At 57.4% G+C, this 16,416-nt stretch overlaps 1 protein-coding gene across 3 annotated transcripts in view; it reads right to left on the bottom strand.

Annotated features, from left to right (window-relative positions):
* The window catches only part of AHCYL1 (adenosylhomocysteinase like 1), a 19,909-nt gene extending 4,093 nt beyond the window's left edge, over nt 1-15,816 (bottom strand). The window contains exons 1-12 of one of the 3 annotated variants that reach the window (XM_042830517.1): nt 15,683-15,816; nt 6,046-6,157; nt 5,381-5,524; nt 4,482-4,582; nt 4,161-4,263; nt 3,858-3,952; nt 2,937-3,043; nt 2,739-2,855; nt 2,548-2,611; nt 1,129-1,217; nt 570-640; nt 56-150 (exon numbers count right to left, since the gene is read on the bottom strand). In XM_042830517.1, coding sequence (XP_042686451.1) covers nt 56-150; nt 570-640; nt 1,129-1,217; nt 2,548-2,611; nt 2,739-2,855; nt 2,937-3,043; nt 3,858-3,952; nt 4,161-4,263; nt 4,482-4,582; nt 5,381-5,524; nt 6,046-6,157; nt 15,683-15,790 — 1,206 coding nt within the window. In that variant the 5' untranslated portion in view covers nt 15,791-15,816. Of the gene's footprint in view, nt 1-55; nt 151-569; nt 641-1,128; nt 1,218-2,547; nt 2,612-2,738; nt 2,856-2,936; nt 3,044-3,857; nt 3,953-4,160; nt 4,264-4,481; nt 4,583-5,380; nt 5,525-6,045; nt 6,158-11,743; nt 11,936-15,682 lie in introns of those variants that run through there. The other 2 variants (XM_042830518.1, XM_042830519.1) reach the window with 2 other exon arrangements.
* Nucleotides 15,817-16,416: the final 600 nt, after the last annotated feature.

Genomic DNA, 16,416 nt, shown 5'->3' with positions numbered 1-16,416 from the left:
GGGCAGCAGGGGCAGCAGGGGCAGCAGGGGCAGCAGGGGCAGCAGGGACACTCACCACATCAATTTCTGTGTTGGAGTGGCCCATGTTGCACACGATGCAGCTGTTCTTCATGCGATCCAGGTGTTCTCTGGTCACCACGTTCTTGTTTCCTGCAGGCAGAGCAGAGATGAACCCGAGGCAGTGGGAATATAAACCCTCACATTTCTCCTTCCCTGCACTGAAGGAATCGCAGCTTGGGGTAATGTCATTCTCCTGGCTGATCACAGGAAAACACGTGCTGAGCGCTGCCTCTGCTCCCACCAGGGGCCAGGAGAGCCCAAAAACCCTTTGAGGACCGATGGCTTTGATGTCCCCCTTCCCAGGGGTTGAGGAAGACTGCGGTCAAACCGAAGGCTGGGAGTGAAGAGGAAAAGCTCTCCTAAAGAGAGCAGCTTTTGCCAGCGTAAAATGAGGGACTCCTGGCAGCAAAGCATCCATCCTGATGGCTACAGAGCCCCTGAGACACCGCTGGGGAAGGAGCACTGCTCAGCCTGCAGCAAGGCTCACCCAGGACCCCCTCCCTCCCTACCTGTGCAGGTAATGACGACGTCGACCTGACGGATCACCTCACTCAGCTTCACCACCCGAAATCCATCCATGCTGGCGAGAAAGGGGGACAGGAAGCACAATAAGGAGGAGAAGCCTGGTTCCTCTCTGCCTTAGGCCAGAGGGGATCTCAGTCCTACGCTGCTGGAGCAGCTCTGAATCACTCCCAGCAGCAGCCAGGCTGTCCTTCCACACCCCCAAAGATGCCAGATGAGAGTGGAAGGGCTGTGCAAAGGATCTGGCATCAAAACCTGCTCTCACAATGCTGTGGGAGCTGGGGATGTATGAAACGCTCTGCCAGCCCTTCAGGAATGCTTACAGCAGTCTTCCAAGCCAACTGGCTGCGGCAGCCTACTGCCTGGTATCCCACCACTGAACAAGCCCTGAAACTGCCCTGGTCCTTCCCCATCACACCCCAAAGAGATGAATACTCTCTGAGCTTAGCCACAGATCCTCCTGGTTCTGTTTCAGCCTCTCTGAGGGTTTGCAGGAGGCCAGAGAGCAGAGGAAGAGACGTTACATGTTGGTTGTGAACATCTCACCAGGCTTGAAGGGCGCAGATGGGGTCGATCTCCGTGACGTAGACGATCGCTCCCAGGGCTTTCAGAGCAGCACAGCATCCCTTGCCAACCTGCCAAGGCAAAGCATTGATGTGAAGACAAAAGCAGGGTGCACCAAGTGCTAAAATCCCTCCCCCAAAACATCCTGAGCTGTTTTCCAGCTGCGCCCTGGAAGCCTCAGCCCGAGGCCAGGAGCAGCTGAGCGAGGCACAATTCCACTTGTTGGGCACCACGTGCTCAGCTCCCCTCCAGCACACCACCAGCTGGCAGGAGCTTCCAAACCACCCCACTCACAGTCAGCACAGCTTGCATAAGCCTGTGCTTCCCCCTGCTGCCTTTAAACCATGGGGTTTCCTGCACTGTCCTGCACTGATGGGGGAACAGATCCTCCACCTCATGCTCCCAGCATCAGCATGGGGAAGCAGAACTCCTGTAATAGTGACTCAAGTCCTCTCTCTCCACTACAAAATGACACAGAAGCTCGTCAGCAAAGCCCTTTTCTCAGTGCCATTTACCCATGCTGACACCTGATAGATTCCATGTGCCCATAATCAGCCCTGTTTTGGGGACACCTCGTGCTACCAGGTAAGAAACACCACCAGACACTCCTGCTCATCACCCAGCTCCGACTGGGTGAAAATGGCCAGAAAGGGCAAACTGGGACATCAACCCACATCCCAGTGGAGAACCAGCGAGGGTGGAAAGGCTTCCTCAGTCTGCAGAACTGCAGTAAACGTCAGGAGAGGCCCCAGAGACAACAACCCTCAGCATAACTCATGGTTGGAGAGGCACACAGCACCGCAGAGAGCCTGGGAGAGAGCCAGCACAGCTTCTCAGTCGAGCAGAGCTGAGCTCCATTGGTGTCTAAATAAATTAGGAAGCGTGTTCCTGCTGGGGAGAGCATTTGCAGCTACTGCCAGGCCCTCTGCAGCACGGCAAGATGAACACCCACACAGACAGCGCACAGATGGAGGGAAGGTGGCAGCTCCCAGCTCTGCGCTCTTCCAGGGCAGAATCATTTACAAGCTCGTGGTTCAACCTCCCCCTGCCAGAACATCATCCACCAGCAAGAGGCAGCCTGCCCTTCGCCTCCTGTGCCACAGGCTCAGCGACAGCCGGGCTGCGTGCTGAACTGGAGCCAGGCACAGCAGATGGGGGCACCCATGGCTAGTTATCATTCAAGCCAGCGTTGCTAGCAACTGTTGGATTTGCAGCTCAGCTGATCTGCAGGCAAACTGGGCAATGTGATGCTTGCTCTCCACCTTCCCAGCAGGCTCGAGCAAGACGTCTCTCCTGACAGCTCCCCAGATCCGATTTCCTCTATCGATCAAACGTGAGCAGGGAAGGGGCAGGACACTGAGCTAAGGGAAAGGATGGCTGGGGGAGGCTCACGAAACTCACCTCCCCATAGCCACAAACCACCACTTGCTTCCCTCCAAACATCACATCTGTGGTCCTCTTCAGGCTGGAGGACAGAGAGAGACCTGCTTTGGGACCGGTCAGGCACACAGCAAAGGGCCCCAAAACCAGGTCCTGCGAACGCACAGCGAGGGCAGAGCAGCCCTGGGGATGGGGACAAGGGCTGCACTCACCCGTCCAGGATGGACTCCCGACAGCAATACAGGTTGTCAAATTTCTGTTTGGTCACAGAGTCGTTCACATTCATGGCCGGCACGCAGAGCTTCCCAGCTTTGGAGAGCTGGTACAGCCTGCAAGAGGACAGAGGCAGGTCAGAGCAGACAGCAGCAACCCAACGACAGATCTTCAGATCAGCCTTCCCAAACCCCTACCTGTGCACACCGGTCACACTCTCCTCCACAATCCCTCGGATCTTCTTGAATATGTTGGGGTATTTCTTATAAACCCAATGGGTCAGATCCCCACCATCATCCAGTATCTGGAGGAAGAGCACGGGGCAGTCAAGCTTTCCACCAGGAGAAGCACTTGCAGGGGATGGAGGGGGGGATACAGAGAGATGGAGAGCATCTGCAGGCACTGCTGGAGAGCTGCCTGTGGGCCAGGACTCCTGGGTCCTCCTGGTTGCTTCAGGGGCCCCCTCTGAAAGGGAGGATTTTGTACCCTGCGTGGCGCCAATGGATCCTAACAGGTTTTTTGTGTCCCTGCTACTGCTTTGCAGCCTGGAAACGCAGCCACAGGCAGCACTAACTGAACAGCCTGAGGTCAGAAGGAAGCTACAGCATTCGTGCCCCAAAAGCAAACAGCTGAGAGGAAAGGCTGCAGGAGCTGTCAGTCCTGTGCCACATGCTCTCCCATCATCTGTGACCACGGACCCCAAGCCAAGGCAGCGAGAGGCATCATCTGCATTCAGGAAGGCAATGGAGCCCTCGGAAACCCCTGCAGATGGGCTCTGTGTCAAGAGAGGAGCAGTCAGGGCAGCTCCCACAGGGAAACAGGTCTCGTGGCTTCCTGACTCACTGACAGGCTCCAGCAGGAGATGCTCCCATGCCATCGTGCTGTACAGCTCAGGACACTGCAGCTCCCACAACCATCACAGTGACCCCCAGCCCAGCTCCAGCTGCCATTCTCCACGACCCCTGTGATTTTGGCACGGACTCAAAGGCCTTTAGGACACCAGCAGGTGCCCAGGCACATGGGCAGGCTCCTAAGAACAGCCCCAGGGAGGGGAGGGTGAGGAGCCCCCAGTGACGGCTCCACAGAGGAAGAGGAAGGGCTGGAAGAAGGCTCGTTACCATGTTAGCCTGCCAGCCATCTACGTTAACACAGCGGTCAATGCACCACCAGAAGTCATCCTCTGACTCTCCCTTCCAGGCAAATACGGCAACACCTAGAAGGAGAAGAGGAGCATCCTTGGCACCCGCTGAGTTTGGCACAACTTTCTGCTCGGGAAAACCCCAGACAAGGAGAACCACGCAGGGACCAAAGCCCAGGATCTCACCTACATATCCATCCCTAAAAGATATTGGGTCCGAGCCTTTCCTGAAACTGAGAGAGGGACTGGAAGGGATGCTGCCCCACGGCTCAGCAGCACTCACCTGCTTCTGCCAAGGCAGCTGCCACCTCGTTCTGGGTGGAGTAGATGTTGCAGGCAGACCAACGGCACTGCGCCCCCAACGCACACAGCGTCTCAATCAGCACCTGTGGGACAGAGGGCTGAGCAGGGAGGCCCCAGCACAGCCAGGGATGGAGCTGGGGGAGCAGCTCCAACAAACGCTGCCCAGGGAAAATGCAGGCAGCAGAACCTCTGTGAGAGGTTGCCAGGAATGCGGATGGGCCTTCAGCAATTCCCCCATGGAGGAGAGTGGGGAAAAAGGTGGCTTTTCCCACCTTGGATGCCCAAATGAGAAGCCACTCACCGCAGTCTGTGCTGTAATGTGTGTACAGCCTACGATTTTAGCTCCGGCCAAAGGTTTCTCCCCTTGAGCTCGCTTCCTGAGTGAAATCAGAGCAGACATGTCTGCAAAAGGAACGCAGGGGTTTTAATGATGGCTTTTAATGATGGCTCACTCCAGGGTGGGACCCCTTTCTGCCAGATCTGCTCTCCTCTCAAGGGTCTCGCAGGACACATCTGGTCCCATTGCTCTTGCCATAGTCACTGTGCCGTCAAGGAGAAACCTCCCTGCCCCTGCTCTGACAGCTCTGTCCAAACTGGGATCAGGACACCAGCATCATCTGTCCCTTGGCAAAGCCACGGGGACACAGCACCTCCCAGGCACGTATGAAGGGGGTGTGGGGTGGGTGCTGCCCAGGGCAAGCACCAGGGCGCCCCCATTAAGGGCAGCCACCAGCCTCGCAGCAGGATCACATCAATAAGAAACACCTAAAGATGGAAACAGTGCTGCCATACCTCGAAAGAGCTGCTCTAAATGGCTCTGTACCCTTCTCTGGCTTTGGTAGCTTGTGTCTAAAAGGAGCCTGGGAGCAAAGTTACCCAATCAGAACGGTAACTCAGCTTTCCACAAGCCACAAGGGAAGAGGCTGAGACAGTTTTAGCGTCTCCAAAGGAGCTGCAAGATCCTCTCCCACTGAGGCTCCCCATCCAAAACCCCAGGAACACACAGAGCCCTGCTGTCGCTCAAAAACAAATGCAACCTATCATTCATGCTTGCTGTTGCATTCAGCTCTTCCCCACATCGCGTGCTGATTTGTGGAGGGAAGAGAAGGCACTGGAGGCACCCGAGACCACGAGGAGAGTTGTGGGAACCCCCCTGGCTCAGCACCCAGAGCCCCTCAGACCCCCACAGCCCCCCCTCACCTTGCTCAGCGATCTCAATCTCCCGGCGTCCAAACTCTGCCTGCTTGATGTTCTTCACGCAGAAGTTGCTGCTGCCTTTGGAGTTGGTTTGCTGCTTCTCACGGGGGGAAACCTCATCGTCAGAGCTGTCTGTGTAGGAGGCAGCTAAAGCCAGCAGAGGAACGCGTGTCACCCCCAGTCCTGGTGCTCTCTGCCCCGTTTTGCTTCCTGGCTTTCATGCATGCACGTGCTTATGGCTCAGACTACAGATCTCACAAGGAAAAGCCTTGTCCATAAGGAATCTGGCACTCTCACTCTTGAAAACAACTCAGTGCTGAGCGATCATAGAGTCATAGAATGGCATGGGTTGAAAAGGCCCACAGTGCTCATTCAGTTCCAACCCCCTGCTACGTGCAGGGTTGCCAACCAGCAGCCCAGGCTGCCCAGAGCCACATTCAGAGCCTGGCCTCGAATGCCTGCAGGGATGGGGCATCCACAGCCTCCTTGGGACGCGCTGTGTGACGCACAGAAGCCCAACTATGAGAACGAATGAGGCTGATTTAGCAGAATACAAACCTCCCAGAACCCCAGAACCACCCTTTACACCTCAGAGCACAGCCCAGCAATACAGAGCACCCTGAAACCAATGCCACAGCAGCACTGCCAGCAGCCCTGGGGTCACCTACCAGAGCTGTAGCTGTCGGTGGAAGACTGCGAGATGGAGCGGGACAGGGAGCGGCGGCCGGTCTTGGTTGGGAACTTGGTGAACTCCTGCATGTCATCTGCAAACTGGATTTGCTGAGAGATGCAAAGGAAGAGAAAGTGCTAAGTGAGCCCGTGCTCCATCATCTGTTGTGGCCACACGGGCCCAGGGCTCCTTGCAGTGCGCCGCTGTCGCAGAACTGAGCGCTACCAAACGTACCCAGCAGCGGCTCCGTGGCTGCAGGCGCCCGAATCACAACCTCCTCTTCTGCCTCCTCATATCCCTGCCACCAGAATTTCGTAGCAGATTTGGTGCCTAACACCCGAGGTCAAAACAAAGAGCCTTGGAACCATCCCCTCTGGCTCCAAGAACACTGGTGTGCTCCTGCAGGGCAAGCACTGTGCAGCCCTCTGGCCGAGCCCTGGGTGGCTGAGGTCCCCACGCAGCTCCATCAGCATCAGCCCCTCCGTCACCAATTCTGCTGTTTCTGCCCAAAAACACAGCACTGACAGAGCTGGTCCCAGCACCAGCTGCGATCCTGGCACTCCTATCTCCTTTCCCAGGTTAAAAACAAGGCACGTCCTTCCAAAACCCACACTAAGAGCCGGGGGGGGAGAAAACCAGCGAGGGAACATTTCAACAAAACGCAGTTGACATTGCATTGACTTTCAATCTCCTGCTTGTTACAGATGTTTCCATTGGAAGAGATGCCCTCCAACAGCTCTTCCTCCCTCCCGGTTCGGCCAGAGGCAACTCAGGGCTCCATCAGCCTCAAAGAAGGGGCAAAACAGCCCCAAAGTGCCTCTGCTCAGCCAGCAACAGCCCCACTGCTCCTGTAAGAGCTGCATTCAAGGCAATGAGGAAAAGAGCCCCAGGGCCTCCCTGGCTTGCTGACAGGGGACAGGACCCCCACCCTGCTGACAAAGAGCCCCTTTGCGGTCTCTTCCCTCTGATGGTCACTGCAGGATTTAATTTGGGCACTTTAATAAGGATGAGACCTCATTGCAAGGAGTATCGTTAACAGCATCCCCATGGGCATAGGAAACCTCCAGAAAAGCCCTGAAGAGATCAGCATAGAGGCCTCAAGGAGGGGGTTTCCATGCCATTGCAATCCCCAAAAGCTCTGATGTGGCAAGCAGGCTCTGAGAGCAGAAGAATGAAGCTATTTAGCTGAGCCATCCATCCCAGACAGGAGGAACCCGGCAGAGGATGGCTGCGTGCTGCTGGGGCCGTGTGCATGGCTGGGAGGACTGGGAATCTCCATGGAGTTTGCAGCTTTGGCTTTGCAAAATCCTTTCAGGTCGCTCAGTGCAGAAGGAGGAGGAACCCGAAGGTGTCCCAACTCACAGGAGAGCTCAGAGGTGTGGGACCACATCCAGCAAGCAGTGCCAGGTGCTCAGCAGCCGCATCCTGGCGGACACACTGCCTTCCCAACCAAGGAATGATGCTGCCAGGCCCTGCTCAAGGCCTGCTGCTTGGCTCCAGCTTACCAAAGAGAGCCCAAAGATGGCTGTGCCATTCCTGCAGCAGCACAGTGTGCTTCCAGGTGGAACGCAGAGCAGCAACGCCGCCAGCACAGCACCACTCCCAGCCCATCCCTCTGGCAACCCGTCAGAGCAGAGGGTGTAAACATGCCCCCATCAGATAGCTGCTGGCATTAAACCAGCTTCAAAGCCCGAGCTGAGGTGTTTTCTCTATCTCAGGAAAAGTTTTCCAGGAAAGAGGTGAACCCAGGAGATAAAACAGCGCAGACAACGCAGTCTGGTGCTGCAGCACAGGCAGCAGGCACGTGTCAGCTCACAGCTTGGGCACCCAGCGCACGGCAGCCCCAGGTGTAACACCTCCCCGTGGATGGCAAACAGGAGATGCATGGGGTGAGGGTGGGGATGGGGCTGTGCTTCACCGCCACCATCCCCACTGATGCACGCAGCAGCAGCTCCGAGGCACGGCAAGGTGCCACTGCTTGGAGCAGCAGCTCCGGGAACTGGGTTTGAACCAAGGGAAAAAAGAAACATCACTGCTAAGGAAACACAGTGCTGAATTAACCACGGTAATCCCCACCGTGGCTTTACCAGAGCTCATCTGAACCGTGCAGCTTAGCAAAATCTGCCCCATCTAAAATTATCGCCCAACGCAGCAAACGGCTTCTGAACCGAGCCTGCTTGGCACGTCAGGACTGCAGCACTGGGTGGGCACTGCTGCATTACAGCAAGGCCAAAATCCCCCAATCCCTCAGCACGGAGCAGGGCTGGGATGGATGGAGCCGGATGGGGGGGGAGGGTGAGAGCTGCGTGCCTGTGAGCATCAAGCATCGTGCGGAGCTCCAGCCTGGGAGCGCAGGGCTCAGCGAGCTGCCCTGGAGGAAAACACCAGGACCTGAGGTCTGCCTGCCAAGTTTCAGCCCAGCTGTGCTGCCCGCCAACCACACACGACCTCAATCACACCTGATGAGGCAGAAGTACATTTCCTCCCCTTGCAAAACACAGCACGGCTGCGGCTCCCACCCCAACACTCCCCAGCATCTGGGAGAAGCCGTGGACTGCAGCCACCACCTTGAGCACACGGTGCAGCCACGCTGCCTGACTCAGTGGGATCCAGCCCTGAGCTCCGTGCGAGGCAAGGAGGTGACCCACCTAAAGCAACTCAAGGCAGCCAACCCCCGTTTAGCATCACCCCAAGGCTGGGAGGCGGTCAGCAGCCGCCCACACTGCAGCACCCCTCCTGCAACCTGCCTTCAGCCCCTTGCTTTGTCGTTCCCATGCATTCAAGCAGCCTGTGCCTTCCATCTCAGCACCCACCCCCTTCACCAGCCCAGCACCCAGCTGCTGGGAGGGCACGCAGAGCTCTGCAGGCCTGGAGGTGGGCAGCTTCCGATGCCCAGGCAATTACCTGTGCAGAAATCCCACTGCCCCGTGCAGTTTGCTCTGGGGAAGCCGTGGCTGTGTTCTCATGCACAGCTTCGCCGTGCTGCTGAGTTTGGACGTTTCTAAACGACAATTGTTCTGATTCATTTCTTTTCAGCAGAGAGTCGCTGCGTTCAGTTCAATGCGGCAGGAAGGAAGGGAAAAGGCACCCCAGGGGCTGAGGCCTCTCCAGTCACACAGCAGCCAAGGGGAAAAAAAAAAAGACGAAAAAAGAGGGAAAAAACACAACCACAACCAACACAGCGCGAGGCTTTTCTTATTTTCTAGGTCAAAAAGAAGAGCAGAGCAGCAGGTTTGCTCAGGACAGCCCCCTGGAGAGGGGACAACTCCTTCTGGGCTCTGATCCTGCAGCCACCCGTCCAGAGAGGCCCTGGAGATGCTGCTGGGGAGCACAGCCACAGTTGCTGGCAGCAGCCCCAGGCAGGCAGTGCTGTCCTCAGCCCCACTCTGCCCTACTTGCAAGCTGACCAAACGCAGCTCCTGCAGCCTCCTCGAGCACAGCAGCACCCACAGTGGGGGCAGGGACCCATCCAGGGGCAAAGATGCTGCTCAGGACTCAACCAAACGTGTGTGGCTTTGGGATAGAAGTCACAAAGGCAGCCATGGGTGTTTTTGGGCACCAACTCTGCCAGGTTACCCAACCCCAGGGGCATTTCTAGCCTGCATTGCCCTGAAGGATCCAAGGAATGAGGCAGATGGGGACACAGGTTTCAGCTCCCATCCTGACCTCTCACCACGCCAAGCTCCAAACCAGCACCAAGGGGAGGTTTGGAGAAAGGCTCCAGGTGCACATTTGGCCCTGTGGTTCATCCAGCCACCCCATTCTACCTCCTCCTGCCGGCCAGGTGAGCCAGAACCAAGCTACAAGATGTGAGACTGCACAAGCTGGCAGGAGGCCGTGGCCAAGCTGGAGGCACAACCAGATTTCCAGCCCAAATCCACTCAGCAGCAAAGAAAAACCCCAGCCAGAGCAGATTTGGGACGAGATGACCTCTGATGCTCCCTTCCAGCTCCATGATTCTATGATTCTATAATGCTATGGGCAGGGGGCTGGCATGAGCAACACCCACAGCTTTGGCCACGGCCACAGCAGCAACATCAGCATCTTCTGATGACCTGCAGAGCAGCAGCCATCACATGAACAAGCAGGAGCCAGCCCTGCCCCACGTGGCAGTCACAGCTCGAGGACTTTCTCCTCGGTGACACAGCAGCTTCCCAACCCTTTGAAGACATCCCCATGTGCTTCGGGGGGTGATTCGGTTCAGCTTCACGGATCAAAGAGGGATCATCTCCACAGAGCGCTGCTTCCATCCATACCTGCAGCTCAGGAAGGCAGGAGCTGCTGCCAGCAAGGCAGAGCTGAGCAGGAATCACAGCCAAAGCTCAGCCTGAAACGCTCTGCAGTTCCCAACAAGGAAATAAAGGGCACTGAGGTCCTGGCCAAACGAGCTGGCCGAGCCCTGACACCATCCTCCATCCTTTGCTGGCAGAGGAAAGTGCTGGGGGATGAAAAACAAAACCAGAAAGTTTCCATGAGCACAGGAGAAGGATTACAGACTTTCAGCTCACGGGAGAGGTGAAGGACCAGCAGGAAAGGTTCACCCCAAAGGTTTACAAGGCTGCAAAGCGCCGCGAGGTCTCGGCCACCCCACGAATCACCCAATGCTGGTGAGGGGAAAATTAAACAGAGCACGGGATTAAATAAAATCAATGTGATTTTAAGCGCCCGACTGTTAAAGAGTAACTGGGAATAATTGCTGCCTTATAAACACCTTCAGGTCAAAGGTGTGCTGCCTCCAGCAGCGGCAGAGGAAAGCTCTCCAGCAGCAGATAAGGCACCTGGTCCTTGGACTCCAGGCTTCCAGGCAGAGCATTGCTCCCTATGGGAGAGTTCCTGGAGCAGTCTGATACCAGATCTGCACGGGCAGTGAACGCCCATCAGGTTGCGGGGTTCAACCCTTCCAAACCAGCTGGGGTTACCTGCACACCTCCTGCAGTGCAAACAGAGATTGTTGGTCAGCCCACGCACCCCCCAGCAGAGATAGCAAGGTTTGTGGAGGGCGGATAAGGCTTGGGAACAGGGAAAGCATCACTCAGGAGGAGCCTTTTGTGGGCTCAGGGCTCTGATGGGTTTGGAGAGGGCACAAACTCACCCATCAGCCACCACTAAGAGCCCCAGCAGAACAGAGCTCGAGGGCCACAGAAATCTGTGCGTCACAGCTGACAGGGAACCAACTTCAATGAATGGCCATTTTTAAAGGAAACCCAACTTCTTCCAGCTTGAAAAGGATGCAGGAACACGCAGGAGTGCTGTCAGAGGGCTCGGCCAGCTCTGCTGTGCAAGCTGGCAGAAAACCCCAAACCTCTCCTAACCCAAAGCCACGAGCAGCAAGGCAGCCCAACACCCAGGCTGCCCCATCTGCCTCTGCTTCCTCCCCAGACGCAGCCTGCAGAAGCCAGGAGCACTTCAAGACTTCTTTTGGTCTTTCAAGAGACCGAGCACCTCAACCCCCAGGCCCAACCGTGGTCGGAAGATGCTCCATCCCAACGCCATGGCTGTAAGGGAATCAGCATCACGCAGGAGCAGAGCTGAGCCCTCCTTGGCAGCAGGATTGATGCAGTTCCATCAGGGGCAGCAGGAGGGGGAAGAAGTGAACGATCCTCACGTCCTGCCCGCAGCCCAGGCTCCTGCCACCTGCACAAACCCCAGCCAGCCAAGTTGGGCAGCGCGAGCTCTGCAGGAGAAGCTGTACCCACCTCCAAAGGCAGCAGGAGCCTCACCCGAATGACAGCACAGCCTGTTTAACTAGCTGGAACGTCATGTCCCCAGCCATTGAAGTTCTTTGGCCGTCACCAACCTGAAGTAAACAGATTCTGCAGCAGCAATAAGCTCGTTACCACGGCCACCGTATTGATCCCCGAGCGGAATTAAAAGGCGCCGTTCAAGCGCGCCGCGGGGCAACTGAGGTGGCCTCCCAAAGGCAGCCCCCGCCTGCAGCTGTGACAGGGGGCCCTGCTGTGATGCTGGGGACTTTCTGAGCCTCCTACAGTGGCCCCGAACCTCTCAAATCGACCCACGCTCCTGAAGTCATTGAGAAGGGGGGCGATCGCGTGCTGCCGAAGCATTGGCACGAGGTCCCCTGCGGGCAGCGCTCCGTGGGCCTGGCAGCAACGTCACCACGACGCTCCAGGCCAACGTGAGGCAGAGTCCCCAGAGAAGCAGGCGTCGATCAAAGGGCTCAGCAGGAAGTGAAGCAAAGCCCTCTGCAAACAGCAGCGTTGCCCACAGGAAGCTCGCGATGATAATAACGAGTCCAGCCAGCCAGAAGCAAATCTCCTGGACTGAGTGCTGCTCAAACAGCAGGGATGTGGTGCTCAGAGATTGCTGGGAGGAGCAGGGCACCGTCCTCACCTGCAAAAGCCTGGGCTGAACCGGCTGCTTATTGGCAAGGCTCACTGCCAGGCTTGCTGGCTGTTAGAGAAGGACGCCCAGCCACAGCCCTGAGCAGGGGCAGCACAAACAGGATCCAGCTTGGGCAGGGAACAACACACAGGGAAAACTGTCAGGGTCCCAAAGCAAGCATTGGTGGAGGGCTGGACCCAGCCCGATTGTGATTTTGGGAAAGGCCTAAAGAAAACAGGGCCTTGCTGCCAGTATTCCTCCCGTGCTCCCATCGGGGCTCCCACCAGGGCCAGGAGCCCCAGAGCCCATCTGTGCACGGCTTGCACCACCAGAAGGCCAGAGCTGCTCTTGAGGAGTGCAGGGAATGGACATCCAGACCCCTTCCTACCCCTGAAGGTCAGCAAGCGCAGTGGAAACAGCCGACCTGGCGTGCTGCAGGACAGGGAGAATGGAGAGCAATGAAAACAACCCAAGAGCGGCTTTCACACAACTCATTACAGATGCTGTCACTTCACAAAGCACCACCAACCCCTGCTCCCAGCCCCAAGCAAAGCATCTCAGCTCACAACACTGCATGGCTCGCGCTCGCCATGGGTCAGGGGCCCCAACTGTAGGGCACAGCAATGTGTTAGCTGCCTCCCCACTCCGAGCAAAGGCCAAATCAGCTCCGTGCTGAGCAGGAGGACCCCCCCCTGCTCCCCCAAACACATACACACTGGATATGGGAAGGGAAAAGTGCAGGGAGATGATAGAAGAACAGATGGTTGGGGAAGGAAGCAAGCAGCTGAGCACACAGCATCTGGTTTGAGAACCAGCAGAGGAGGTGGCCACAGTGGGGGACAGGCACAGAGAGGCAGGCAGGATTCAGGAGCAGCCAGGATGAGGGATGCAATTAAAGGCAGAGCAAAAATGAGCAGCCCTGAGAGCCGTGTCAGCACAAGGGCAGCCCCGTCCCCAGGAAATGCCGAGGGGATGCTGGGTTCCTGAGCATCACACGGCAGGGATTACAGACATGTGAGGACAGAGAGCAACAGGGCTGAAGCCCAGCACAGAAGCAGACTGCAGCAAGGTCAGGGAACACTCAGCAGCAAAAAGCTGCAGCAGAGGCTGCTCGGGGTCCCCTGCTCCCACCTCCTGCCAGCTCCACAGCACAGCAGCGCCGTGTCCCACCGCACGGCTCTGCAGGGCTGCAGCACCAACCCCAGCACGCAGCGCTGGAGCTCATTCCACGTTCACTGCATGAATAAGCAGATCTGTCTGCAGAGGGGGAGAGCGTCCGTCTGTCCGCCAGCGCCCGAGCGTGAAGGTGCCTGCATGGAGCTCACGGCAGATGGGTGACAAACAGGGACAAAGCATGCAAAGCTCCCCCTGCTCTTCCCCCCCCCCCCCCGCCCCCCAGCTCAAGGGCACACAGCACAGCGGGAGCTCAGGGCTGCAGCAACCAGCTGAGACAGGCTGGGAAAATCCGCCTCCAAGGGCGCCTGCGAGTCTCAGGGGTGCAGGCAGCCCAACTGCAGCAATGATGGCACGCAGGGAGAGCACACACTGCCCTTCTGTTCTCCTTCATCCCCGCGTCCACAAAGCAGCCTCAACCCTCCCCCCCGCCCCCCCCATCACATCAGGGCACGCGCAGCAGAGAGCACCGGGCTCAGCATCGCTCACCTCTGCCTGCAAAGCTCTCCTTGCCCAGCAGCCAAATCGCCCCCACCACAGCTGCTGCTGTTCTGCTGACAGCTCGGGTTACTGTAAAGCGGAGCAGCAAAGGAGCTTCAGAGCCTGCAGGCAACGCCAGCAGCTCCTGGAGGAGCACCGGCCGCATTGCTGCAGGGAGCCCACAGCTCTGAGCGCCTCGACAGCCGCAGCTGCGACTTAAATCCGGAGTTGATTGTATGTAATCTTTTAATCTCTTACCTCCTGCTGTTTCACTTTTTCACCTTAAGCAAATCAATGACAGGAGGGGGAAAAAACGCACCTGGGTCAGCGTCACCAAGGAGAGTAATGCTGCGGGGTCCACACACCTCCAACGCGGCTGAGCTGCTCCCCAGCGCTCAAGCAGAGCCCCAGGCTGGGGACACCCACCCTGTGTGCTGGCACAAGGCAAGGCTGCTCTATGAGGAGCTCATTGGTGGCAGGTCACACACAGCTCGGCACCGTCCCACCCTCCCCACTGCCCAGCACTCCATCCCAAAGCTCAAGGAAGCCAAAAGAGGGTGCACAGCGTCCTCCAGCTCCACCTCTCAGCCATCTTCTGTGCTGAGAACTGCCTTAAGCAGCTTTGGCTTGCATTAAAACCAAGAGGCATTTTAATGGTTTAATTGCAATCCCGCTTGGAAGGCATCTGAAATGCCTCGACCTGGGGGCACCGTATCACAGAAGGGCAATTCTCCATCCTCGTCCTTTCCACCATTACCAAGCCCTATTTGCACAAACTACTCAGGCAAGGAGAAGAGCGGCCCGAAGCGTTTTGTTCCTTGACCTCAGCAATTCACGCTCCCCAGGATCTCAGCGCCTGCTGATGTTATCAGCCTCAAACGCCTCCTGTCGCTCAGGGCACCTCCAGCATCACCACCCAGCCGTTGCAGTCTGACGGCTGCTCTCGGTGCTGTGCAACGAAGCCGTGCACGCAGCAGCAAACCCAAGGTAAGAAAGCATCCCATACCTGCCCAGGCACAGACAAACCTCACCTCTGAGAACACCGGGTTGAATCCCCCTGGGCACAGAGCTCATTCCTCGTTCTCTATGTAGGATGCTTCGGGATTCATTGCTTGCTCTCCTCCCAGCCTCACCCCATAAACATCCCAGCTACGTGGAAAACAACACCAATAAGAACGGAAAAACAACGCCTGAGCCTCCCCTGCAAGATCCCAGCTCCGCATTCCTCTGTTCCTTCCTCCAGGCCACGTCCAAAGCTTGGATAAACAGAACTGGGCACGAGAAAACCTCCAAACCTCCAACCCCCCTCACAACGAGAGGCACCGAGAGCAGAACATCCAGCACGGCGCCGCCGGAACCACGCGCAGAGCTCGGCTCCGAGCACGCGGGGATCCCCGGCAGCCCAGCGCGGAGCCCTGCGGGGACGCAGAGCCCAGCACCGTGCCGACCTGCGGGGACACGCAGCTCCCCGCCCAGCAGCACGGCGATGCGACGGAGCTGCTCGGCCTCCGGCTCGCTCCGCACGCCGAATTTCACCCCGCTGCCCTTCGGGCCGCCCCAGGGCAGCGCTCGCGGCTCAGCCCATCACTCCAGGCAGCTCAACGCGATGCAGCACGGAGCGAACCCCGACAAGCCGGTACCTTTTTGGGCGCTTTGGTGACGGTGGCCATGAAGGAAAACTTCTCGGCGTCCTCCGCTTCCTTGGCCTGCTTCGCCTCCTCGCCGCCGGCGGGCTCCAGGACCGACATCGTGCGGCGGGGCGGAGCGGAGGGCGGGGAGGGGAAGGGAAGGGCAGGCTCGGCTCGGCTCGGCTCCGTTCGGTTCGGTTCGGCTCGGCTCCGTTCGGTTCGGCTCGGCTCCGTCAGCGCCGGTTCGTAGCGCTCTGCGGCGGACACTGCGGGCGCCGCGCGAGGCGCCGGGGGCGTCTCTGCTGTGACGTCAGCGCGTGGTGACGTCATCACGCGCCCGCCGGAGAAGCGAAGCGGGGAGACGGCGGAGAGGAGACGTGGGGGGGGGGAAACGGAGCTGTTGCGCCCCCTGGTGGTAGAATGGGGGAACGGACCGCCGCGGGAGGACCGGGAAAGTGGGAGGGGGCTGAGGGGGGGAGCGTGGGGAAGAGTGATTAGATAGATAGATAGATAGATAGATAGATAGATAGATAGATAGATAGATAGATAGATAGATAGATAGATAGATAGATAGATAGATAGATAGATAGATAGATAGATAGATAGATAGATAGATAGATAGATAGATAGATAGATAGATAGATAGATAGATAGATAGATAGATAGATAGATAGATAGATAGATAGATAGATAGATAGATAGATAGATAGATAGATAGATAGATAGATAGATAGATAGATAGATAG

The sequence above is a fragment of the Centrocercus urophasianus genome, unplaced genomic scaffold (genome assembly GCF_019232065.1).
Source record: "Centrocercus urophasianus isolate 14NV4802_14NV808 unplaced genomic scaffold, USGS_Curo_1.0 seq_338, whole genome shotgun sequence".
Taxonomy (NCBI): Eukaryota; Metazoa; Chordata; class Aves; order Galliformes; family Phasianidae; genus Centrocercus; species Centrocercus urophasianus.
This window is presented reverse-complemented; position numbering and strand designations above follow the sequence as displayed.